General features: G+C 32.3%; 4 protein-coding genes and 1 pseudogene across 5 annotated transcripts; 4 read left to right on the forward strand and 1 right to left on the reverse strand.

Annotated features, from left to right (window-relative positions):
- The first annotated feature begins 411 nt into the window (after positions 1–411).
- Positions 412–2,930, forward strand: LOC107642203 (cytochrome P450 704C1). The gene is made up of 6 exons (XM_016345506.3): positions 412–771; positions 1,147–1,362; positions 1,449–1,739; positions 1,831–2,151; positions 2,265–2,468; positions 2,555–2,930. Exons 1-6 carry the CDS (start codon positions 460–462, stop codon positions 2,732–2,734), a joined length of 1,524 nt encoding a protein of 507 aa, XP_016200992.1. The 5' UTR covers positions 412–459; the 3' UTR covers positions 2,735–2,930.
- Positions 2,931–7,569: 4,639 nt separating this feature from the next.
- On the forward strand, positions 7,570–10,448 carry LOC107644740 (cytochrome P450 704C1). Its single transcript, XM_016348666.3, has 6 exons — positions 7,570–7,991; positions 8,429–8,644; positions 8,752–9,039; positions 9,136–9,453; positions 9,809–10,012; positions 10,120–10,448. Exons 1-6 carry the CDS (start codon positions 7,701–7,703, stop codon positions 10,315–10,317), a joined length of 1,515 nt encoding a protein of 504 aa, XP_016204152.1. The 5' UTR covers positions 7,570–7,700; the 3' UTR covers positions 10,318–10,448.
- A 1,654-nt stretch (positions 10,449–12,102) lies between these two features.
- LOC110262662 (13-hydroxylupanine O-tigloyltransferase-like) lies at positions 12,103–14,455 on the forward strand (annotated as a pseudogene). The gene is made up of 3 exons (XR_015883818.1): positions 12,103–12,755; positions 13,264–13,294; positions 13,574–14,455. The product of XR_015883818.1 is annotated as a 13-hydroxylupanine O-tigloyltransferase-like (transcript).
- Positions 14,456–15,009: 554 nt separating this feature from the next.
- Positions 15,010–17,496, reverse strand: LOC107641485 (cytochrome P450 704C1-like). The gene is made up of 6 exons (XM_016344976.3): positions 17,206–17,496; positions 16,552–16,767; positions 16,160–16,447; positions 15,746–16,063; positions 15,441–15,644; positions 15,010–15,309 (listed from the first exon to the last, which is right to left on the reverse strand). Exons 1-6 carry the CDS (start codon positions 17,494–17,496, stop codon positions 15,112–15,114), a joined length of 1,515 nt encoding a protein of 504 aa, XP_016200462.1. The 3' UTR covers positions 15,010–15,111.
- Positions 17,497–22,485: 4,989 nt separating this feature from the next.
- On the forward strand, positions 22,486–25,000 carry LOC107642205 (cytochrome P450 704C1-like). Its single transcript, XM_016345508.3, has 6 exons — positions 22,486–22,788; positions 23,354–23,569; positions 23,678–23,965; positions 24,059–24,376; positions 24,498–24,701; positions 24,803–25,000. The coding sequence occupies exons 1-6, from the start codon at positions 22,498–22,500 to the stop codon at positions 24,998–25,000; spliced, it is 1,515 nt and encodes a 504-aa protein (XP_016200994.1). The 5' UTR covers positions 22,486–22,497.
- Positions 25,001–26,505: the final 1,505 nt, after the last annotated feature.

Genomic DNA, 26,505 nt, shown 5'->3' on the forward strand with positions numbered 1-26,505 from the left:
CTTCAATGACAATCAACATCAACCATATTGACTTGTCTTACAAATTATTAGAAGAATTATTTTATCCTCTCAAGCAAGCACATTTGATGAGGTAACACAATAAGGGGAATACAAGTTGGATGAATGGTTTGTATCTTTCCACATATGAGTTTTTCAGGCTTATGAAAACCTTATTTGTGTGCCTAAAATATCTGCTTATCTGTCAGAGTAAAAGCTAAAGTACATACAATTTTGAAAAGAAAAAAGGCATTAAAAACAAAGTAGCATGTTGTAATTATCATAATATCTACTGAAAATAAGTAAATAAAAATAAAAAATGCTTAATTACTCATTTATTTAGTATGTGTGAAGCAAAATACAGATAAATAATTTATCCCTCTATATATAGAGATACCCTGCTAGGTACCTCCCACTTGCAAAGTATCTTGATTCTATTAAGTTCTGTGTAGTTATTACATTATGAGATTCTTAAATTTTCATTTTGAACCTGTGTCTGCAGCTGTAGCACTTGTTGCAACTATAGCTTTAATATTCTTTGCACTGCAAACTAGTTTCCGAAGGTTCCATAGCAGGAAAGGAAAGCAGCATGTGATTGGAGGCACTGTGTTAGACCAGTTTTTCAACTTCCATAGGCTGCATGATTTCACGACTGACCATGCAAAAAAACACAAGACTTATCGGTTGCTTAGCTTATTCAGGAATGAGGTTTACACTGCAGACCCTGTGAATGTTGAGTATATCCTCAAAACAAACTTTGCAAACTATGGGAAGGTATTGCATATTTTGGTATAATTCAATTTTATTTTTGGTACAACACTTTATTATATGAAATTGCATCATTTCAAGCTTGCAACAACAGTTGTTTTGCCTCAGACATGGATGATATTGTTATAGAATATAGATAGCCAGTCCTAAACCTGGATCAAAGAAGAAAGTTATGATAGGCCTTCGACAACTGATGTAAAACTCTGTCGAATTCCTATGATATAGGCCTTATCAAATTCTTTCCTTTTTACATTCTATAATTTTTTATTTTTGAATTTCTCTACTGATTAAAATAAAATATGTCTAATATGTCTATTCTGCCTTATGCAGTTATTCAACCAAAACCGGATTTCTTAATGTTTGGTTTCTATTCTGTTGCAGGGGTGGTACCACCATGGTATTTTGACAGATCTTTTAGGTGATGGAATATTCACGGTAGATGGAGAAAAGTGGCAACATCAGAGGAAAGTGGCAACCCAAGAAATCTCCACCAAAGCTGTGAAAGATTTTAGCCTTCAAGTGTTTCAATCTAATGCAGTAACACTTGCAAGAGTTGTTTCAGAAGCTGCTATATCAAATAAAGCAATTGACTTCCAAGTAAGATTTTGGGACATGGTTTTTAATTTAATCCATTTTAAAGGAACTTACTTATTAATCTCATGTTGCATGATTTTTATTGGCAGGATTTGTTTATGAAAGCCACCTTAGACCAAGTGTTTAAGATCATTATTGGTGTAGACTTGGACACAATGTGTGGAACATATGAAGAAGGCACCAAATTCTCCAATGCCTTTGATGAAGCGAGTGGCCTAACCCTATACCGGTATGTTGATATCTTATGGAAGATCAAGCGGTTCCTCAATATTGGATCGGAAGCAGTACTGAGGAACCGAATTAAAGTTGTTGATGAATTTGTGTATGAACTTATCAGAAAAAAGACTGAGCAAATCCAAAAGCCTCAACATGATTCACATGTGAGTAGGACTTAAAAACTTCTCTCTTGCATCACTTAACTTTCAAAGTTTTTATAACAATTCTACATTGAAAAATGACATCTCATGACAGGTGATAAAAGCAGACTTGGTGTCAAGGTTTCTGGCATTGGAAGAGACAGATCCAAAGTACTTAAGAGACATTATCCTCAGCTTCATAATTGCAGGAAGAGACACAACAGCTGTTACTCTTTCCTGGTTCCTTTACTTGCTCTGCAAGAATCCTCATGTCCAAGAAAAAATTGCACAAGAAGTCAGAGATACTACAAAGTTGAAGAACACTTGTAATATTGATGAAATTACAACTGCCTTAACTGAAGGGACTCTTCAAAAGATGAACTATTTGCATGCTGCTTTGACCGAGACACTTAGACTCTACCCGGCTGTTCCTCTGGTGATGAACCTATGCAATATATATAGAAATACCTTTCATTTCCAAACTAACATAGTTAAAAGACATGTTTGCTATCACAATTGTTGAAAATTTCTTCTTTGTTGCTGTTACAGGATGGTAAACTTTGTTTATCAGATGAAACTCTGCCAGATGGATTCAGTGTGAAGAGAGGTGACATGGTATCTTATTTACCATATGCCATGGGCAGGATGGAATTCCTGTGGGGAAATGATGCCGAGGAATTCCGTCCGGAGAGATGGCTTGATGAGAATGGAGCTTTCCAACAACAGAGTTCTTTCAAGTTCACAGCCTTTCAGGTTAGCTAGTGCAAAGTATGATATATTTTACAGAACAATCTTTTCTTGAATTCTCAAAGTTTGATTTTCTTGTTGTCATTATGCAGGCAGGACCAAGAATATGTCTAGGAAAAGATTTTGCCTACAGACAGATGAAGGTTTTTGCTGCTGTTCTTTGTCATAGCTACAAATTCAAGCTTGCTTTTGAAAACGAAGAAGTTAATTATATGGTTATGCTGACTTTGCACATTGATGGTGGTCTTCATGTGCATGCCTCCCACAGATAGGGTCCATTATGTGTTACTACTACATTATGATCATTTATGTTTGGAATATTCTTAATATTTAAGAAAAAATAAGGATAAGTAAGAACAAAATCTTGCATTGCAGAAGATGTATTAGCTTTCATATATTAGTTATATAAAACTACGTTCACAAAGACAACTTTGTATGTCCTTATTCAATAAATTAAAATATTTAATATATTATATATATGGAACGTTTCTTTCTATGGCTGCAATTTATATTGTACTCTGAAGTTATGAAGTTACCATTGGCATTATTAATACTGAATCATGCACGTGTGAATCATATGCATGTTTCTATGTTGATCTAGTCCAAGTAATACAAATATTTTTCAGGTAGCTCTCAAGACAGTGACGGACCCAGAAAATTTTAGGAGTGGGGGCAAAAATATATATATTAAATAAATTTTGTTAAATATTATTAATTATATGGAGATATAAAAATTAAAAAGAGTTAGTAAACACTTTTATTTTTAAAATACTATTCATTATATATAATTTATAAAAAAAATATTTTTTATTTCTAAAATTTAAAATTAAAATATTTTAATTAAATTATAAATAACTTGTTATCCTAACTAATCTTTTTATACACATTTAATAATAAAAGACTGAATTAACTGGCATATTAGCGCCTAATGATACATTAGTATTTATAATTTGAAATTAGAATTATATATAAATACTAGAAAAATTAAATTTTTATATGAAAAGTATGTTTATACCATTCACTTGGTCGAATAGACGGAGGGGTGATGAGTTGATATAGGAAAGACTGGACCGATTCCTGGTAGGAGTTGATTGGCAGCAACTCTATCCCAATGCAACGGTTCTTAGATTGTTAGAATCAGGCTCGGATCACTCCCCTCTTCTCTTAGACTCTAATCCGAGAACTGAGAGATTTAAACGCCGATTCAAATTCCAAGAAAGATGGTGTTCCAATGATGAAATAAGGCAGATTGTTAGAGAGGTTTGGCACGAACAGATTGATGGTTCAGCCATGTATATCCTAACTCAAAAAATAAAGCGTTGTCGGCATAAGATTGTTAGATGGTAGCAAGAACACAGATCTAATTCGAAGGTAGAGATTGATTTACTACAGTCTGAATTAGAGAAACTTCGTTTAGCAGGAATTCATGGAGGCGGCATCATTTCAGAAATAGAGGACAAACTTAAAAAAGCATTGCAAAATGAGAAATCTTATTGAAAAGATAAGTCTAGATTCAAATGGCTCAAATCCGGTTATCAGAACACAACTTTCTTCCATCAGAAATTTAGAAATCGAACCCGAAGGAATATAATTTGGCAACAAACTGGCAGTGATGGTGAAGTGGCTACTTCAAATGCTGGTATTGCTTCTGTGGCTGAATCTTATTTCAAGGACATCTTTTCCTCCACTTGTCATGAGAACCCTGAACCTCTGTTTACTGATTTTGAACCTAAGGTTACAGCTCACATGAACCGTAGGCTTCAAAGACAAGTGACTATGGAGGAAGTGAAACGTGCAACATTTAGTATTCATCCTCAAAGTGCTCCAGGAGACGATGGTATGACAGCAAAATTTTTTCAAAGCTTTTGGAACATACTTAGTGGTGATGTGTTTCGAGCAGTTAAGAGCTTCTTTTCAGGGGGCAGAATTTTGAAGGGTTTTAACCACACTCAGATCTGTCTTATTCTCAAGATTTCTGATGCTAAAGATATAACTCAGGTAAGACTAATAAGCCTATCTTTAGTCTTTTACAAGATTATCTCCAAAGTATTTGTACATAGACTTCAGGGTATGATGAATAGATTAATTAGCCCTACGCAGAGTGCTTTTATTAAAGGCAGATTAATCTCTGATAATATCATAATTGCTCACGAGTGTATGCATTACTTGAAGAACAAAAAAAAGGGGACTCAAAAATGAAATGGCGCTAAAATTAGATATGAGTAAGGCATATGATAGGGTGGAATGGCACTTTCTTTGGTTTATATTGGAGAAGTTTAGTTTTGACTCGCGGTGGATCATGTGGATTCGAGAATTAGTGACAACTGTTTCTTATTCTGTTATTGTGGAAGGACAACCTTATGGTTTCTTCAAACCAAATAGAGGTATTCGACAAGGAGATCCTCTATCTCCCTATCTTTTTTTTTCTGTGCAGAAGGTCTCTCCTTCTTGCTACACAAGGCAGAACAAAACAGACTAATTCAGGGTCTTCAGATACATAGGCGATGTCCCAAGGTCAACCACCTCCTCTTTGTTGATGATTCCATCTTATTCTGTAAGGCTAATCTTGAAGCATGTTTAAATATCCTGCATTTATTGAATTCTTATGAAAGCATCAGTGGCCAGAGGGTAAATCTTAATAAATCTGCTATATTCTTTAGCCACAACACTTCCTCCACTACTCGTACACTACTGGCTGACTCTATGAATATTAATCATATTGGGGTTCATGATAAATACCTTGGTTTGCCTTCTACAGTCTCTAAATCGAAAAAGGCTTCTTTTAGTATGATCAAAGAAAATGTTCGGAAAAGAATCCAAGGGTGGAAGCGCAATCTTCTATCGTCAGGTGGTAGACACATATTGCTTAAAGCAGTGGGAGAAGCTATTCCTATTTATACATTGTCTTGCTTCAAGTTGTCTGATGGTTTAATTTCGGAAATTCACTCTCTACTTTCTCAGTTCTGGTGGGCACAAAAAGGTTCTGAAAGGCGGATGGCGTGGATTAGCTGGGACATTATGACTCGCTCAGAAAAATAAGGAGGCCTTGGATTTAAAGATCTCAAAATTCAAAATCTAGCGCTTTTAGGCAAACAGTTTTGGCGACTCGTAACACAGCCTACTTCCTTATTATCCAAAATCCTAAGAGGTAAATACTTTAGCAATAGTAATGCTATAACGGTAGAAATTGGAGTCTTACCTTCTTGGGGATGGAGGAGCATACTGGAAGGCCGAAAGATTGTTGAAAAAGGTTTTAATTGGGCTGTGGGTACTGGAGAGAATATTCGAACCTTTGAGGATCCTTGGCTGCCTCCTCCGTATCCTTTAATGATTTCTGACATGCCAAATAGACAGGCTATTTCTGAGTTGGTTCCAAGAGTTAAAGATCTAATTACTGAAGTTAGGAATTGGAATCAGAATCTCATTCAAGAATTATTTCCCCAAGACGTTGCAAAAAGGATTTTGTCAGTTAAAATTGCAATGGAATTTGAATAAATCCAAGCAATATGATATAGTTTCAGGTTACAGAACTGACTATTTATTTTACCATCCGCTTCTGGAGTTTTGCCCTAATTATATGCAACAGAAAAAGTCGTGGACTGATCTATGGAAGTTGAACTTGCCTCACAAAATTAAGCTATTTATCTGGAAAGCTCTCCATGGCCGGCTTCTGGTGCTTGCTCAGATTCATCACCGCATCCCATCTATATCACCAATATGCCCTTGCTGTCATGAAGCAACCGAAACAGTCACTTATTGTTTGATCGATTGCTCTAGAATTAAAGATGTATAGTCTCAGAGTTATCTTCATGACTGTCTTCCCCCTCAGAGTCCTAACGACTTTTGGACATGGTGGACTGCATCAACAGAGATGCTTAACTCGGTGAAGAATGCTGACCGTAATCCTCAATTGCTTGCCATCATTTGCTGGAACTGCTGGAAAGCTCGCAACCAGTTGATTTTTGAAGTTTCTACTTCAATGCCGTCTGCCATTCTAGCAAGCTCTGTCAAGTTACTCCGTAAAATCAAAAGAACTCCCAGTTTAGGTCGTCATCTCCATGAGGCAAGCTCTTAGTTTCATTCAATTTGATTTATCATTCTTTCTTCTTTAAGATTTTTCTTCGTTTTTCGACCACGTACCGTTGGATGAATACCTTCAGTGTAGTATTTTTGGGAAATCCCCACCTTTTATTATGCTATCCTGCTTTTGGACATCTTTGTATTTTTTTTTCAATAATTAATGAAATATAACTTACTATCTTTGGAAAAAAAAATTAATCAGTTCATTTAAAATTTTATATGCAACATAGGTACATATAATAGAACAAAAGATAAAAAATAAGTAATAAGGATGAATAAATCGAGAATAAAATAAAATATATAAAGTCACAAAAAAAATAAATATTAGATTAATACCTAAACTATAATTGTTTGAATTAAAAATTGTAATTAAAAATATCAAAAAGAGAAATAATGAAATTGAAAGATACATAGAGTTATGGAGAGCTATATAAAAAAATTAGAGAATTTAAAATTTACTTTTTGATGAAGAGAAGATGACCATTAGATAAGGAATAGAAAAAGAAGGTTGAAAATATAAAAATAAGAAGATAGTTTAAGAGAATAAAGAAGTGATGGTACAATAATTAAATTTGATTAGGTTAAATAATAGTCAAAATAATAAAAAAATAAAAAAATAAATTTAAAACTTTAGCTAATTAAATTTATTTTATTTGTAGTAAAATCATTTAAAATTTAAAATAGAAACATATTATATATAACTATATTTTTTAAAACAAAAATTAAAAACAGCGTGGGGCCAAATGCCGCCTCATTATTGCACCATCATCCAATGTTGTCTTCACACACTTAAAAAATTTGACGATGTGAGTGCCTTACTAATAAAATATTTGACTAATCTAGCCAAAGAGCAAAAAGTACTATCATGAGTGCAAATTAATGCATATTAAAGGCTAATGTGGTTTCACACTGCGTTATCCCTTATGAATTTTTCGTTGTTTTCTTCTTGTCTGTAATTGCAGCTAGCACGATACCAGTATGTAAATTATGACCTTGAAACAAAATATTATAAAATGATAGGGTGGTAGAACAGTAGGTGACAAACATAGTGTTTAAATACCTTTCTATGAAAAATATTATGAATAATTCTGTTGTTATAAGTATTCTAGTTTCTTCCTGATCAAAATTTTGTAGTAAGTAGTCTTCTGCTGAGCCAAAATGTTAGATTATTTTAGCCTTGATTTCAAATATCTAGCTGCAGCAGTTCTAGCCTTAGTTATAGCAGTGTTAGTTGCCAAAAAACATGGCCGGAGAAGAAAACGCCACCCCATTGCAGGAACTGTTTTCCACCAACTTGTCAACTTCAACAGGCTACATGATTACATGACAGACCTTGCAAGAAAGCACAGCAGTTATAGGCTGCTTAGCTTATCAAGCAGTGAAGTGTACACTTCAGACCCCATAAATGTGGAATATATCCTCAAGACAAAATTTTCAAACTATGGCAAGGTACTAAATCAACTCTACAAAGTGTCAAAGTTAAATCCTCAATATTTGGTTATTTTTGAGCATGTTTGCTAATTTGCAAAATCAGTTCTAGCCTCTAGAATTGATTCTTTTGCAAAAGTGATATTTTTTACTTTCAGAATAGTTACAACCAAACATAAATACTTTACATCAAAATCAGTTATAAAAGAATTAGTTATTCAAAAACAGAACTAGACAAGTTCAGATATATGATAATTTTGTGGCTAGAAAGAAAAGTTGGTTATTTCAGTTTGCATAGTGATAGCATAGTTGATTCCTACATTTTAAATATTTCATATCTTCTTGATGAACATATGAAATATCTATTCCCCAACCTATACTGGAAAATACAATATATTGTTGAATCCGTAACATAGTCTCGATGCTTGAGTCTAGAAAGTTCCTATAACTTGTTTCAGGGACGACATCAGTATGAAATCCTGAGGGACCTATTGGGAGATGGGATATTCACAGTGGATGGAGAAAAGTGGAGACATCAGAGAAAGGCAGCAAGCTATCAATTTTCCTCCAAGCTTTTGAGAGATTACAGCAGTTCAGTTTTCAAAGGGAATGCTATAAAACTTGCTGCAATAGTGTCTGAAGCAGCAATCTCAAATCAAGCAATTGAAATCCAAGTAGGACTCTTCAAATGGATAGATATACTTCTATAACATTTATTTAAACAACTTTGGTTATTATTTGAGTTTGTTACACATTGATGTAGAAAAGTTCTTATTGGCAGGACTTACTTTTCAAATCAACCATGGACTCAGTATTTAATATAGTACTTGGTGTAGAACTGGACACTATAGGTGGAACATATGAAGAAGGCTCCAAATTCTCTAGTTCTTTTGATGATGCAAGTGCAATTACTATACTTAGGTATATCGACGTTTTCTGGAAGGCGAAGCGGTTTTTGAACATAGGACAAGAAGCTTTACTAAAGAAACATGTCAGAGTTGTAGATGAATTTGTGTATAATGTGATTAAAAGCAAGACTGAAAAAGTCCATAACCAAGATGATAAGCCTGTAAGTAAACAAATTCACAAGACAAAAACTTATTTTTTGATAGTTATAGAAAATCATTGAAGAAATTCATTGGCAGTACATGTTTTCTTTTGACAGGTGAGGAAAGACCTTTTGTCAAGGTTTTTAGAATTGGATGAGACTGATCCGAAGTACCTGAAAGACATCATCCTGAGTTTCATCATAGCTGGAAAAGATACAACAGCCACTACTCTTTCATGGTTCCTTTACAAGCTATCCAAGCTTCCTCATGTGCAGGAAAAGATTGCACAAGAAGTCAAAGATGCAACAGGGTTATCAGATTTTTCAAAGCCTGAGGAGTTTGCAGCTAACATAACTGAAGAAGCTCTTGAAAAAATGCAGTATCTACATGCAGCTTTGACAGAGACACTAAGACTCTACCCTGCTGTTCCATGGGTGAATAATACAACATAACCACATGAAAAGAAGAAAAGATTCTTTTTTTAACACAATTAGACTAAGGCACCCTTTTTATCCTTGAAAGATTAATTTCTAGCAAAATTGTTCTGCAAAGATTGATAATTATGCCGTGGTACTCAAAAGATTAAAATGTTTGATTTTAGTAACAAGTATAGCACCATTTTAGCTGTTGAAATCAACCCTTTAGGTACGACCGGATAATTATCAATCTTTCTGGGGTAATTTTGCTAGTGATCTGAATCTTTAGAGAGTGAAAAATGGTTGCCTAATCTTCTATAGTATGTTTGGGATTCGATTTTTTTAACGACTTGGTTTGATGCTTGTACGGCAGGATGCAAAGATTTGTTTCTCAGATGATGTGTGGCCGGATGGATTCTATGTGAAGAAAGGTGATCTTGTGGCATACCAACCTTATGCCATGGGAAGGATGAAATCATTGTGGGGTGATGATGCTGAAGAGTTCAGACCAGAAAGGTGGCTTGACATAGATGGAAAGTTTCAGCAAGAAAGCCCCTTCAAATTCACAGCTTTCCAGGTCAGAGCTTGATATGATATCACTTCAAAATAGTTTTCTTAGCGAACAAGAAACATTGAAAAAATAGAAATTTATATATATATATATATTGGTTGTTGATTCCACAGGCGGGTCCAAGAGTTTGTCTTGGGAAGGATTTCTCATACAGACAGATGAAAATCTTCTCTGCTATCCTCTTAGGCAGCTACAAATTCAAGTTGGTTGATGAACACAAATCAATACATTATAGAACTTCACTTACTCTGCATCTGGATGGAGGTCTGCATCTCTATGCTTATAGAAGATTTGGATATTCAAATTCATAGATATCAGAATGCTTTATTCTCATTGTATTGTACACTAAGAAAACAGAATTGTTGTGCCAAATTGTTGTGTATTTGCATAACAAGAATGGGAAAACAAATATATGAAAGCAATGACTTACAAGCATCAATCAGTATTCAGTAACTTATTTGGGAATTTAAGAAAGAAAGGGGAAAAAAATACATAGCAAGATTCACTCAACAATTTGAAAGAGAAAACGCATGACAAGTTAGAACAACAAATAGTTCATCAATAGAAGAAAAAGCATCGAGTGACAGGAAGAAAAAAGGAGGTCTTTATTGTGGATGTGGCTTTGAAGTCCCTATTAAATTTATAATCATTGATTTAATTTAATGATAATAAATGATCCCGATTTAACACTTGATGCTCTCAATTTTTACTCCAACTGCTTGATCATCTTGATTCATAACTCACCAAAACCCACTCACACAATATACGCTAAAAATTACGTCGTTCTTCTTCTTCTTCGTGCGCCTCTGACTCCTTCTTCTATTAGTGCTGCTATTACTGTGTTTTATTTTTGTTTCTTCTTCTTCTTCTCTTCTTCCTAATGTTACAGTTATTTATTTTTTTTGTTTGATTTTTTTTTTGGTTTTATTCCTCTTAAGATGATAAAATAAAAAAAAATATGAAAAAATAAAATAAGAATAAAAAGATGAAAAGAAGAAGAAGAAACAACAAAAGATAAAGAGAAAAAAGAGAAAGAGTTTTGATTATATAAAATAAATAATAACACATGAATATCTTAGTTTTGACACCGAAAGAAACAGACAGATATTTCATAACAAGAAAATAGATGTAGAAGAATTTTTTTACATATCAGTTACCAGTTATAAAGCGTCAAGCAGTGTAGATCCCTTTTATTGTTGATGACAATGGAAAAATGACATTGGTGATAGCTTTTATTTTATTTTACATTGGGAGTTGGTTTTTGTGACTTTGTTCTTCTTTTGCTCCACTTTATTACGTTGAGCTCGTTTGCTAAAAAAAAATCTGCTACAAAAGTATAAAATGCATTTTTTTTATTTTTTGTTTTTTTTTGTTGCTCTTATTTCTTTTTTTAAGAGCATTACTTCTTATATTAGACTTGAATGAACATATTTATACTATATTGCAATCTTATTTAATTGAATGAATATATGTTCTTCTTCTTGTTGATTTTGGAACATTGTCTGTTTCTTGTTTTTTGTTTGATTTTTTTTATTTTTATTTTGGTTAAGAGAGTAAAATAAAAAGAATTATGATAAGGTAAAATAAGAAGGAGAAGATGAAAAAGAAAAGAAGAAGATAATGAGGATGAAGAAGAAAAAGAAGGATGAAAAAAAATTTTGAATTATCATTAAGTAATTTTGGTGTATTCTAAATTTAATTTTGGTACATTTTAAATTTAAATAAAGTGCACTTGACTGAATTTATTTTAAACTGAATTTATTTGTATGTCCTCATCGTTAAAAAATTTCGGTATATTTTATATTTGAACTCTATCCGTAGAAACGCGCTCCTGAATTTAAAATTCTTAAACTTAGTTAGATTTGTTAGGTATTTTAATTGTTTGTGGAATTTTTCTCGTAAAGTTAACCCAAATTAAATAACTAACTTCCAAGTTCCAACTAATCATCAACTACTTGAACCAGCTGGCAGCAACATAGATACACATACACAGTAAACTACTTTACTTCTGTATATAAATAGTTCCTCTCCTTCTATATGTTGCACTTAATTCAATCAAGTTTAATTTATTCAGTTTACTGCTGTATATAAACTAACGATGCAGTAACTAAATTTTGTTTACGAAGAGAGAGATGATTAAGAATTATTCGAACAATAATCCACAAATTAAGCATCGTTTCAGCCATGACATATGTCATGCCCTTATTGGTTTGTAAATACATAGCCACCCTTAGCCACTAGCGACTCACCCATTTAATAATATCAACATTTCAGTATGTTCATCAAATACCAATATTTGGATTCTTACTTTAATTCCCAAAAAAGCACATAATAATGGTTCTCCAGAAATCATCATCGTCAATGGTGTTTAAAGTGAGGAGGAACCCAGCGGAGCTAGTGGCACCTGCTGGACCCACCCCCCATGAGCTCAAGCTTCTCTCCGATATTGATGACCAACAGGGTCTCCGTTACCAAATTCCATTGGTGCAATTCTTTGCTTACAACCCTTCAATGGCAGGGAAAGACCCTGTCCATGTCATCAGAGAAGCGTTGTCCAAAGAACTTGTGTTCTATTATCCACTTGCCGGAAGACTTAGGGAAGGTCCTAGTGGCAAACTTATGGTGGATTGCACTGGCGAAGGTGTATTGTTCATCCAAGCTGATGCAGATGTTACACTCGACCATTTTCGTGTGGGAAAGTATCAATCAATGGAATTTTTGTACAATGCATATAACGAAGATTTAGGGAGTATTAGAGATATAACTAGTGTTACTTTTTTTCGCGTAAACTTCTGGAATGAGTGGTTTCATGATATGGTATTAGAGTTCTAGATTCAAAAACTCAAAAGTTTGATCCTTGCCTCCTTCGTGAATCTCAAAATCAACTTAACCTTTTGGAATGAGTGGTTATGACATAAAATGTTTATTATTTCTAATACTCGAATGATTATTTTAAATATTATGAATGATGTTTATTTTGTAACCTATATAACCATTGTACACATTGTACAAATAAATCATTGACTCCGTCGGAGGATTTTTTTTTTTAAATCGTTGTTCACATTGTTTACCGTATACTATGTGTATTGTTTAGGTATATTTTTTCTTTAACGAAATAGATTGATATCAAGTAGTTTAACTCATTAAGACAGGTAACACGAGCCGTGGGGTGGCAACGGGGTAGGTAGGGGCGGGTTTTTGCTCTACCCGACCCCGCTCCGCCGTACAACAATCCGCATGGAATCCACCCCTGCGAGTATCCAATCCGCCCCTATAATTATTAAAATCCAATAAATAAAATTAAATTTCAAAATTTATATAACCATCATCACATACATAATATAAATTAAAGTAAAAATTTAAATATAATACAATATTATTAATCATTTACTAATTATTTTACATATATTATACATATTATATATTAAAATTATTATATTATATATAGCGGGGCGGGTAGAGACGGGTATTACTTAAACCCGACCCCGACCCCGTCCCGCCCCGCTAAAAACCTGTCGGTAGGGACGGAGTGAGTACCCGCGGGTTCGGGTGGTATTGCCATCCCTAAACACGGCTCATATGCGGTGGCTTCATCTTTGCTACGCGTGTAAACCATACAATGTATGATGGAAGTGGATTTGTGCAATTCATAAAGGGTATAGCAGAAATAGCCCAAGGTGCAACAAAGCCTTCAATCCTCCCACTCTGCTGTAGGGAGCTTCTTTGTGCCAGAGACCCTCCAAGAGTTACATGCATCCACCATGAATACAAACAACTACCCCTTCAAGACGACAACAAAAATGTGTTCTTCAAACCCTCCCATGCTTCCTTCTTCTTTGGCTCCAAAGAGATTGATGCATTGCGCTGCCTCTTCCCTCTTCACGTTGCTCAATCTTCTAGCACCTTCGATGTCCTCAGTGCATGCCTCTGGCGTTGTTATACAGCTGCACTGCATCGGCAAAACCCTAATCAAGAAGTTCGCTTCATGTGTGCAGTCAATGCACGTTTTCAACCTTGCAGGTCACACTCTTCTTTAATTTGAACAAGGATAATTTCCAATTGATTCTCTTCTCTTTTGTGACAGCGGTGAGAGCTACTTTGTTCCATATACTAACTCTAAAGGAGAGCATGGTACGGTGGTTTTAATTTGCCTGCCAGAAGAAGGCATGGAAAGATTTGAGAAAGAGCTTAATGGGATGGTCAAGATCAAGGATGAAGAGAAAACTATCAAGTTGATGTCCAATCTTTAGAGGATGCTTGATTTGAATACACATGCATCTATCAACTTAGTTTTTATAACTTGTCTTATGTGTCTTTATTTGAGAATGAAAAAGTATTTTCTTGTTTTCTAATATTCATTGTCTCTAAGCCTAAAACACCTCTGTTTCTTCCTTCATTTATTTAACATTTGCTTATATATATGATGGGAGTGAAGAAATTTTTTTTTCAGTCAGCTTCAGTTCTCTAACTGAATAGAAGTGGTACTTGCAATTGTAAATTATTTCAATAATTAAGTGAGTTTAGGGCTCCAAAGTAGATATTAACTTTTGGATTTTATTGGAGATATATTTTTACCAGATCCCAGATGAGTATAATTCCTCATCAAAATTCACTTTTCATTTTCTGATATTTCACCAGCTCTTGTTTCTCTCTCAAATCTTCTCATTCACTACAACCACTCTGCACTCAGAGTAGGGAATTTCACATGGTAACTTGATTTTTATATTTTGTAAAAAATGATGACTTAATTTTATCAGCGCTTTGATTATTGTCAAACGTTGCTGCTGTGAATTAAAGTTTTGTGTGATACAAGTATATTTATCATGAAACCAAAAGCTTAAATTGGATAGAGATAATAATTATATATTAAAAAGCATAAAACATAAATATACTTTTTTTATCTTATATTTAAATTCTTTTCCTTTTCGCACAAAGCTAGCTCTTTCACTTGCTGATATAAGCACCACGATTGGAACAGATAGAATTTATGAGCAGTTTAATTTGTTGCATAAATCTACGTTATTTTTGGTGAGACATGATCAACTAGTTCCATCCAAGCCAGGAGCAATAGTTTACAATAAAATGAGAATAAAGCATTCTGATATTTATGAATTTGAATATCCAAATCTTCTATAAGCATACAGATGCAGACCTCCATCCAGATGCAGAGTAAGTGAAGTTCTATAATGTATTGATTTTTGTTCATCAACCAACTTGAATTTGTAGCTGCCTAAGAGGATAGCAGAGAAGATTTTCATCTGTCTGTATGAGAAATCCTTCCCAAGACAAACTCTTGGACCCGCCTGTGGAATCAACAACCAATATATATATATATATATATATATATATATATATATATATATATTTCTATTTTTTCAATGTTTCTTGTTCGCTAAGAAAACTATTTTGAAGTGATATCATATCAAGCTCTGACCTGGAAAGCTGTGAATTTGAAGGGTCTTTCTTGCTGAAACTTTCCATCTATGTCAAGCCACCTTTCTGGTCTGAACTCTTCAGCATCATCACCCCACAATGATTTCATCCTTCCCATGGCATAAGGTTGGTATGCCACAAGATCACCTTTCTTCACATAGAATCCATCCGGCCACACATCATCTGAGAAACAAATCTTTGTATCCTGCCATACAAGCATCAAACCAAGTTGTTAAACAAATCGAATACCAAACATACTATAGAAGAATATATATTTTTTCCGTGTGGTTTTGTTGTATCATTCACCCATGGAATAGCAGGGTGGAGTCTTAGTGTCTCTGTCAAAGCTGCATGTAGATACTGCATTTTTTCAAGAGCTTCTTCAGTTATATTAGCTGCAAACTCCTCAGGCTTTGAAAAATCTGATAACCCTGTTGCATCTTTGACTTCTTGTGCAATCTTTTCCTGCACATGAGGAAGCTTGCATAGCCTGTAAAGGAACCATGAGAGAGTAGTGGCTGTTGTATCTTTTCCAGCTATGATGAAACTCAGGATGATGTCTTTCAGGTACTTCGGATCGGTCTCATCCAATTCTAAAAACCTTGACAAAAGGTCTTTCCTCACCTGTCAAAAGAAAACATGTAATGCCAATGAATTTCTTCAATAATTTTCTGTAACTATCAACAAATAAGGTTTCGTCTTATGAATTCTTTTACTTACAGGCTTATCATCTTGATTATGGACTTGTTCAGTCTTGCTTTTAATCACATTATACACAAATTCATCTACAACTCTGACATGTTTCTTCAGTAAAGCTTCTTGTCCTATGTTCAAAAATCGCTTCGCCTTCCAGAAAATGTCGACATACCTAAGTATAGTAATTGCACTTGCAACATCAAAAGAACTAGAGAATTTGGTGCCTTCTTCATATGTTCCACCCGTAGTGTCCAGTTCTACACCTAGTACTATATTAAATACTGAGTCCATGGTTGATTTGGAAAGTAAGTCCTGCCAATAAGAACTTTTCTTACATCAATGTGTAACAAACTCAAATAATAACCAAAGTTGTTTAACTAAATGTTATAGAAGTGTATGCATTTGAAGAGTCCTACTTGGATTTCAATTGCCTTATTTGATGTTGCTGCTTCAGATACTATTGCAGCAAGTTTTACAGCATTCGATTTGAAAACCGAACTGCTGTAATCTCTCGAAAGCTTTGAGGAAAATTGATAGCTTGCCGTCTTTCTCTGATGTCTCCACTTCTCTCCATCCACAGTGAATATCCCATCTCCCAATAGGTCCCTCAGGATTTCATACTGATGCCGTCCCTGAAACAAGTTATAGGAACTTTCTAGACCCAAGCATCGAGACTATGTTACGGATTTAACAATATATTATATTTTCCACTATAGGTTGGGGAATAGATATTTCATATGTTCATCAAGAAGATATGAAATATTTAAAATGTAGGAATCAACTATGCTATCACTATGCAAACTGAAATAACCAACTTTTCTTTCTAGCCACAAAATTATCATATATCTGAACTTGTCTAGTTCTGTTTTTCAACAACTAATTCAGGTATAACTGATTTTCATGTAACGTATTTATGTTTGGTTGTAACTATTCTGAAAGTAAAAAATATTCACTTTTGCAAAAGAATCAATTCTAGAGGCTAGAACTGATTTTGCAAATTAGCAAACATGCACAAAAATAACCAAATATTGAGGATTTAACTTTGACACTTCGCAGAGTTGAATTAGTACCTTGCCATAGTTTGAAAAATTTGTCTTGAGGATATATTCCACATTTGTGGGGTCTGAAGTGCACACCTCACTGCTTGATAAGCTAAGCAGCCTATAACTGCTGTGCTTTCTTGCAAGATCTGTCATGTAATCATGTAGCCTGTTGAAGTTGACAAGTTGGTGGAAAACAGTTCCTGCAATGGGGTGGCGTTTTCTTCTCCGGCCATGTCTTTCGGCAACTAACACTGCTATAACTAAGGCTACAACTGCTGCAGCTAGATATTTGCAATCAATGCTAAAATAATCTAACATTTTGGCTCAGCAGAAGACTATTTACTACAAAATTTTGATCATGGAGAAACTGAAATACTTATAACAACAACAGAATTATTTATAATATTTTTCATAGAAAGGTATTTAAACACGATGTTTGTCACCCACTGGTCTACCACCCTGTCATTTTATAATATGAGAAAAACTAATATTATAAATTTTTAGATAATTAAAAATAACAGATGAGTTTTCATTTTATAATTAGTTATAAAATAATTTGTATCTTACTGAGTTCTATAATTTTGTGTGGGTCCTAAGCTACTATCCTTACTGTTTTATTTTACTATATTATTGATAGTACTAGAAAAATCACTTTTAACTATCAGTTATTTTATTTTTAACCGCTATTAGATATAATCGTCTTATGTTTTATTACTAAAAAATTTTAGCGACAATTATATATTTGATGATAAAATTTTTTTAATGATTGTAAAAAGTATATAATTATTATTGCTACCAAATTAAAAATAGAAGTTAAATAAGACATATAATGAATATTATATTATTGCCACCAAAATTAAATTTTGTTATTGGATGATATGATTACTACCATATATTTTAGGTATCTATATATTAAAGTATTATTTTAACCATTAATATAAGTCAAAAAAACAAAACTCATTAATATTTACATTAAACTTATATACTTAAAGATTATTAAATAATTTATTACGTATTAATATATAATTAAAAATTGCAGGAATTTTGTTATTAATATGACTGTTAATATTAGAGCTGCACATGAATCGGATAATATCTGCATATCTGTGGTAATTATCCGCACCCGATTCGAATTTTGCGGATATTATCCGATCCGCAAAGCCATCGGATCGGGTCAGATCCGATCCACACTATAATAGGATTGGATTACTGATTTAGCAGTGATATCCACGGATTCGATCTGCAAATCCGTATATCCGCACGTCTCATATAAATAGCATAGTTTAAGAAAGTAAACCTTAATGTGATATGAATTTTAGTGTGTTGTTTTATGAATTTTATGATATCTTGTTTTTAATTTTTTATGTTGTACTTCAACTTAGAATAATTAAACTTAAATCTTGTGTTATTATTATTTTTTTGTTATTTAAGAGAACTTTTATTGATAATATTTTAGGAGTAAATAGGCTCAAATAGGTGAAAAATGAATTTTATGGATTTTTTTTGTAAAAATAGCCAAATAAAATATTAAAATAGTTTTTTTTTTTAATTATGCGGATATACCCGATATCCGATCCACAAGTATACGGATCGGATCGGATCGGATCTGGCCTGAAAAAATGCGGATACCGTATCCGATCCGATGAATACAGTGCGGATCGGATAGAATTTTAGGCTATATCTGATCCGATCCGATCTGTGTGCAGCCCTAACTGTTATAACTCGATCAAATGTTATAATTCGACTCCATACGTTATAATTCGGTCAAACATTATAACTCAACTCTATACACGAAAACGAATATCATAACGTTTTTATATGATATCATTCTTCTTTAATACAAATTATTCCTGAAACGTAACTGTTAATATCTCACCTCACTATGTGAGGTAAGACATTTTATAAAGCAAAAGAAGATACATAATTTTTGACACACTTATTGACTTGAGCGTTGAAGTGCCTTTTACATATACTTCTCTCCTTTGTTCTTTCTGTACTAAAGTATAACTCTTTCCAAACAAAAAGTTCGAAACTAACGTGCTATATCCCGACCATCGCACGAAAACAGTTATATAATTCTTTTTTTTCTATTCTAAAACGTTTTTTTTCTTAATTAAACTCATGTATTATTTGTATACATATTCGATAAATAAAATAATGGATTAATATTGTGTTTATTAATATCAAATGTTGAGTTCCACCGTTTCAAAATCGTTACGTGAAGTTTTGACCCCGGTTAACGTTGTTGCTAAACCGTAAATTAAACGGTCGCTCTTTTGCTTTTCATTTAGTGAATACACTAATAATAATTATTTGGTAAAAATTTATGTGCAGTTAATTTTATGTAAAGTTGATAGTTAAAAATTGTTAAATGATAATTTAGTCAAATCTATCAAATCATTTAATGGCTCTTATGTATTAATTTCATAAGAAATTAACTGCACCTAAGTTTCTATTTAATTATTATTATTTGAATAAAAAATAAAATTTAATTTTGATATACTGTCTGTATAAAATAAATAATTTTATATGTACATCTAATTACGTAACATTACATTAGTAAAAATAACTATTTTTTATATTAACTGCATAAATAATTATCTAAAAAAATAGATATAATTAAATAATTATAAAAATATTTTACACTGTTAATATATCAAATTTAAATTTTAAAAAATAAATTAACAACTTAATTAGCATGAGGCTAAGACAATAAAGAATGAGTTAATGAGTGGCCATAGGATAAAAAAGTATGACAATATATAGTCCGCCGTAATTCTTAATTACTTAATTCAAAAATTTCCTTCTTTTAATTTAGTCTGTTTGGTACTCTTTAAACTTTAATTTATCGACGGATACCCGGAGAATGAATTTTTTTTTATAAAATATGATTTTTTATTATTTAATATTTTTTATATATTTTTTTTTATTTTATTTAAAAAATATATGATAAAAGATTATACTTTATAAAAAAATAAAAAAAATAAAAAAATTCATTTATAATAGTCAAATACGGTTGTAATTAATTTTAGCTTCTTTGTTGTTTCTCATCCATCATAACACGTATATATCTTTGACGTCGGCTAATTAATCCGCTGTATTTGGCTTTTAATGAAGAACGAGAACTTGAATTGCTGGTGAAACCTAAAAAGCAGGACCTACGTAATTACGTACGTGGCTATGTCAGTACGTCACTTATCTTCCTTGAAATATGAATGAATTGGAAGTATTTTTATTGCCCAATGACCTGGAATATTACAAGTTTTATTTGGACAGTAAGGATCTAATTTAGTTTTCCAAAGTTTACATATTAGTCAATTTGATTTTTTCAAAATTTAATTGATGTAAAATATTTTTTTAGATTTAACATTGTAATTTTATTTTATTTTTTTTTTAATTTTCAATTATGTATTTCTCAAATTTGACATAGCTACTCATCAATTGGTCTCCAACTTCCCAATTACTATTTATAATTAAAAGATATATTTATTTTTACCAAAAGATAGAAGATTCGAACCCACAATCTCTTAATTGAGTATAAAAAAATTGTCATTTAAACTATAACTTATTGGCAATTAAATTAAAAGATATTGTTATTACTAAATAAATATAAAATATAATATTAATTTATACAAAAATAATTATTTATTAATTAAGTTTAACCAAATTATTATAACTATTTTTCACATAATGCGTTATTTATTATGGGCATACTTTTTTTTCATCTTCTTCAAATATGCCTATTTATCTTTTCTCTCATTTTTGTATTTTTTTTATCATTGTCATCGTCATCACTACCGCCTCCTCCTCTTAGATCTTTTCATTTGATTTATTATTTTTTTTTCTCCTATTCTTTCATTGTTACCACCACCACCATCATTATCATTTTCTTTTTTTCTTAGTTAAATATTACACAATTAGTTTAACAATAAAAAAAATACATTATATTTCTATGATACGGTTAAAAAATTTCAATATCAAAATAAAAAAAAGTTTTATGTGTCACAGCTAAAAAATTATGATGCTATTTTTTTGATAAATTCAATAATTCAAAACTCTCTTTCTTCTTCCTCCTCATCCTCCTCTCTTTTTTTCTTGTTTTACATTCTCATAATTATTGGTTCACTCTCTTAACAAGAACTTGTGTCATAGTTACGAAATTTTTAATGTTAAAATTAAAAAATTTTGTATCATAATTAAAAAATTTTGGTATTATTTTTTGATAAATTCTATATAATTCAAAACTATTCATCATTCTCCTCTTTTTCTTTAATTTAATACCACACAATCAATTCAATGATAACAAAATACATTATTTTATTCATTTAATTAGAAATAACACATAAATTTTTAGTAAATGACACAAGAAATTTTTAAAAAATTATAAGTCCAAAATCTTAGCTCACTCAACGGATAAAATAAATTTAAATATGTATACAAATAGAAAAAGTCTAGAAAATCAACTACAAAATAAATTAATTAAGTCAATTTTTTTTATTTCTGATTTTAAAATTTGAAACAATTAGAATAGCAGAAAATTATTATCCTTTTTTTTAATAATAAACCTATTTTTCAACTAATTAATTAAAGTTGGTTTCACTCCTAATTGATTTCCTAGCAGAACCGATACAAATAATACATGAGTTTAATTAACCAAAAAAAATTATATAACAAAACCCTGTCATTTTTCATTATATATTAATACGTAATAAATTATTTAATAAAATTTATTTTTAGTGACAATAACATAATGTTCATTGTATGTATTATTTAACTTTTGCTTTTATGACAATTATATATTTGTCATTATTACTATATGTTATAGTAATAATTATATAGTTTTTGCGATCATTAAAAATTTTTTTTACCGACATAGTCGCTAAAACCTTTTAGTAATAAACATAAAACGGCTATATCTAATTGCTGCTAAAAGCAAAATAACTAATAGTTAAAAATGATGTTTCTAGAAGTATCAGTAATATATTAAAATAAACCAATAAAGATAATAGTAACTATTGTGGAACTTAGGACCCGCACAAAATTGCAGAACTCAGTAATATACAGATTATTTTAAAGCTAATTATATAATAAAAACTCATGTATTATTTTTCATTATCTAAAAATGTTATAACAAATTTATAATACTAGTTTTTCACATATTATAAAATGACAGGCCAGGGTGGTAGACCAGTGGGTGACAAACATAGTGTTTAAATACCATTCTATGAAAAATATTATAAATAATTCTGTTGTTATTATAGGTATTTCAGTTTCTTCATGATCAAAATTTTGTAGCAAATAGTCTTCTGCTGAGCCAAAATGTTAAATTATTTTAGCATTGATTGCAAATATCTAGCTGCAGCAGTTGTAGCCTTAGTTATAGCAGTGTTAGTTGCCGAAAGACATGGCCGGAGAAGAAAACGCCACCCCATTGCCGGAACTGTTTTCCACCAACTTGTCAACTTCAACAGGCTACATGATTACATGACAGATCTTGCAAGAAAGCACAGCAGTTATAGGCTCCTTAGCTTATCAAGCAGTGAGGTGAATACTTCAGACCCCACCAATGTGGAATATATCCTCAAGACAAACTTTTCAAACTATGGCAAGGTACTAATTCAACTCTACAAAGTTAAATCATGTGAGGATCTACTTTTGCATGTACACACTTGAATTTTATTTCCTCAATATTTGGCTATTTTTGTGCATGTTTTGTTGCTAATTTGCAAATCTGTTCTAGCCTCTAGAATTGATTCTAGCAAAAGTGAATATGTTTACTTTCAGAATAGTAACAACCAAATATAAATACCTTGCATCAAAAATCAAAATCAATTCTATCAGAATTAGTTATACAAAAACAGAACTAAACATGTTCAGATATGTGATAATTTTGTGGCCAGAAAGAAAAGTTGTTATTTCAGTTTGCATAGTAATAGCAAAAAGCTGGAAGGAGAGGAAGTTCACAAGTCAGATTTAACGTTCCAAATTATGCAATTCCTAGTTGATTGGAATTTTAGAACTAAAGGAAAACTTGAATTGATTCAGACATTTTAAATATTTCATATCTTCGTGATGAACATATTTTCCCAATCTATAGTGGAAAATACAATGTATTATTGAATCAGTAACATAGTTTGGATGCTAGAGCCTAAAAAGTTCCTATAACTTGTTTCAGGGACGGCATCAGTATGAAATTCTGAGGGACCTGTTGGGAGATGGGATATTCACAGTGGATGGAGAGAAGTGGAGACATCAGAGAAAGGCAGCAAGCTACCAATTTTCCTCAAAGCTTTTGAGAGATTACAGCAGTTCGGTTTTCAAATCAAATGCTGTAAAACTTGCTGCAATAGTATCTGAAGCAGCAACATCAAATAAGGCAATTGAAATCCATGTATGAATCTTCAAATAGAGAGATATACTTCTACAACATTTAGTTAAACAACTTTGGTTATTATTTGAGTTTGTTACACATTGATGTAAGAAAAGTTCTTATTGGCAGGACTTACTTTCCAAATCAACCATGGACTCGGTATTTAATATAGTACTAGGTGTAGAACTGGACACTATGGGTGGAACATATGAAGAAGGCATCAAATTCTCTAGTTCTTTTGATGATGCAAGTGCAATTACTGCACTTAGGTATATCGACGTTTTCTGGAAGGCAAAGCGGTTTTTGAACATAGGACAAGAAGCTTTACTGAAGAAACATGTCAGAGTTGTAGATGAATTTGTGTATAATGTGATTAAAAGCAAGACTGAACAAGTCCATAATCAAGATGATAAGCCTGTAAGAATTCATAAGACAAAACCTTATTTGTTGATAGTTATAGAAAATCATTGAAGAAATTCATTGGCATTACATGTTGTTTTCTTTTGACAGGTGAGGAAAGATCTTTTGTCAAGGTTTCTAGAATTGGATGAGACCGATCCAAAGTACCTGAAAGACATCATCTTGAGTTTCATCATAGCTGGAAAAGATACAACAGCCACTACTCTTTCATGGTTCCTTTTCCGGCTATGCAAGCTTCCTCATGTGCAGGAAAAGATTGCACAAGAAGTCAAAGATGCAACCGGGTTATCAGATTTTTCAAAGCTAGAGGAGTTTGCAGCTAATATAACTGAAGAAGCTCTTGAAAAACTGCAGTATCTACATGCAGCTTTGACAGAGACACTAAGACTCCACCCTGCTGTTCCATGGGTGAATGATATAACAAAACCACACGGAAAAAAAAAGAAAATATTCTTTTTTATATATATTCTTCTATAGTATGTTTAGTATTCGATTTGTCTAACGACTTGGTTTGATGCTTGTATGGCAGCATACAAAGATTTGTTCCTCAGATGATGTGTGGCCGGATGGATTCTATGTGAAGAAAGGTGATGTTGTGACATACCAACCTTATGCCATGGGAAGGATGAAATCATTGTGGGGTGATGATGCTGAAGAGTTCAAACCAGAAAGGTGGCTCGACATAGATGGAAAGTTTCAGCAAGAAAGCCCTTTCAAATTCACAGCTTTCCAGGTCAGAGCTTGATATGATATCACTTCAAAATAGTTTTCTTAGCGAACAAGAAACATTGAAAAAATAGAAATTTATATATATATTGGTTGTTGATTCCACAGGCGGGTCCAAGAGTTTGTCTTGGGAAGGATTTCTCATACAGACAGATGAAAATCTTCTCTGCTATCCTCTTAGGCAGCTACAAATTCAAGTTGGTTGATGAACACAAATCAATACATTATAGAACTTCACTTACTCTGCATCTGGATGGAGGTCTGCATCTCTATGCTTATAGAAGATTTGGATATTCAAATTCATAGATATCAGAATGCTTTATTCTCATTGTATTGTAAACTAAGAAAACAAAGTTGTGCTTAATTGCTGTGTATTTACATAACAAGAATGGGAAAACAAATATATGAAAGATATTAATAAAATTATTATCAATTTTGTTTTCTTACAATTGCTAGCTTTTAAAAATATATCTGCAACCTTTTACAGGCATCAATATGTTGAAAGAGAAGGGAAGAGTAACCTAGTACATTTTACAATTGTATTTGTAGGTTTTCGAAATTATTCCATTGGAGAGTAGCTGGCTTGAGATTGAATTAATTAAGCCATATTCTTCTTTGGGAATTTAATGATAATAAATTATCAAGATTTAACACTTGATGCTATCAATAGTTTCTCCAACTGGTTGATCATCATGTGGTAGTTTTGTGCAACAAATGTAAACTGCTCATAAATTCTATCTTCTCCAGCTGGCAGCAGCATAGCACCTGAGTTGTCGTGTCTGCGTGTCGGACACATTTCGAACACAACACTCACCGACACTCGTTCGACACGCGTGTCTGCTGTGTCCAAACCGTGTCTCAATAAAAAATAAAAAATTCTTTTCTGGACCTATGAAGCACGGATTCTCTCATGGTGCTGGCGTATCCGTGTCGGATTCGAAACCGACGCCGACACACGGTGGATACTTCAAACGAATGTATCGGCGGTGTGTCTTCTTGCGGTGCAGAATTTTGGTGGAGCTGTCACGAATCCGAACGAGTCCGACCCGATTCAAATGTTCATGAGACGGATCTTTCTGCTGGACTACAAATTTTAAATTGATTTTGTGATTTTATGGCCCGATTAACCAATTTTTTCTTTCTAATTTTAAAATATTCTAAAATGAAAACAAATCAAAATTTAAATTTAAAAATAAAATAATTAATAAATCAAAACCTAAATCTAATTACCCAGATCTGAGTGAAGTTTCGTATTTATCTTTAGATGAACCAAACATAGAAGCTGTGGTGTTTTTGCGGATGATGAACTTGGAGGAGAAGAAATTGATACATTTTCTGTTAGCGAGATGGCAAGAGTAGATTAAATTTTTTTATTTTTTTTAATAATTGCATAATTTTAAGACTTTTTTATGCGACTATATTTACTCTTATATTTACAATATGATATTTTATTAATTTAATATATTATTTAAATTTTAATTCACATCGTATTCTAAACGTGTCGTATCCAATTTTTTATAAAAAGAACGTGTCGGCGTATCCGTGTCGTGTCGTGTCCGTATCGCGTGTCATATTGGTGCTTCCTAGCTTCGGACACACTTTGACACACCTAAATACTATTACCAGTCAGCGTGTCCGGTTTTATTTTTAATATATATTCTTAAAATAAATTTAGATATAGTATATATTATTATTTATTAAAATAAAAAAAATTTTAAATACTTGATATAATTAAAATAAGACAATAAAAATAATTTAAAAAATTAATTTATATTTTAATATCAATAAAATATTAAAATATTATTACGGTT

Source organism: Arachis ipaensis, chromosome B5 (assembly GCF_059453495.1).
Source record: "Arachis ipaensis isolate K30076 ecotype BB chromosome B5, ASM5945349v1, whole genome shotgun sequence".
NCBI classification, from domain to species: domain Eukaryota; kingdom Viridiplantae; phylum Streptophyta; class Magnoliopsida; order Fabales; family Fabaceae; genus Arachis; species Arachis ipaensis.

Coding starts and splice junctions, on each gene's coding strand:
- LOC107641485 (XM_016344976.3), bottom strand. CDS start 17,496: ATGTTAGATTATTTTAGCATTGATTGCAAATATCTAGCTGCAGCAGTT. Junction 16,768..17,205: donor ATTTTTCAAACTATGGCAAG/GTACTAATTCAA, acceptor AACTTGTTTCAG/GGACGGCATCAGTATGAAAT. Junction 15,310..15,440: donor TCAAATTCACAGCTTTCCAG/GTCAGAGCTTGA, acceptor TTGATTCCACAG/GCGGGTCCAAGAGTTTGTCT.
- LOC107642203 (XM_016345506.3), top strand. CDS start 460: ATGAGATTCTTAAATTTTCATTTTGAACCTGTGTCTGCAGCTGTAGCA. Junction 772..1,146: donor ACTTTGCAAACTATGGGAAG/GTATTGCATATT, acceptor ATTCTGTTGCAG/GGGTGGTACCACCATGGTAT. Junction 1,363..1,448: donor ATAAAGCAATTGACTTCCAA/GTAAGATTTTGG, acceptor TTTTATTGGCAG/GATTTGTTTATGAAAGCCAC.
- LOC107644740 (XM_016348666.3), top strand. CDS start 7,701: ATGTTAGATTATTTTAGCCTTGATTTCAAATATCTAGCTGCAGCAGTT. Junction 7,992..8,428: donor AATTTTCAAACTATGGCAAG/GTACTAAATCAA, acceptor AACTTGTTTCAG/GGACGACATCAGTATGAAAT. Junction 9,454..9,808: donor TCTACCCTGCTGTTCCATGG/GTGAATAATACA, acceptor CTTGTACGGCAG/GATGCAAAGATTTGTTTCTC.
- LOC107642205 (XM_016345508.3), top strand. CDS start 22,498: ATGTTAAATTATTTTAGCATTGATTGCAAATATCTAGCTGCAGCAGTT. Junction 24,377..24,497: donor TCCACCCTGCTGTTCCATGG/GTGAATGATATA, acceptor CTTGTATGGCAG/CATACAAAGATTTGTTCCTC. Junction 24,702..24,802: donor TCAAATTCACAGCTTTCCAG/GTCAGAGCTTGA, acceptor TTGATTCCACAG/GCGGGTCCAAGAGTTTGTCT.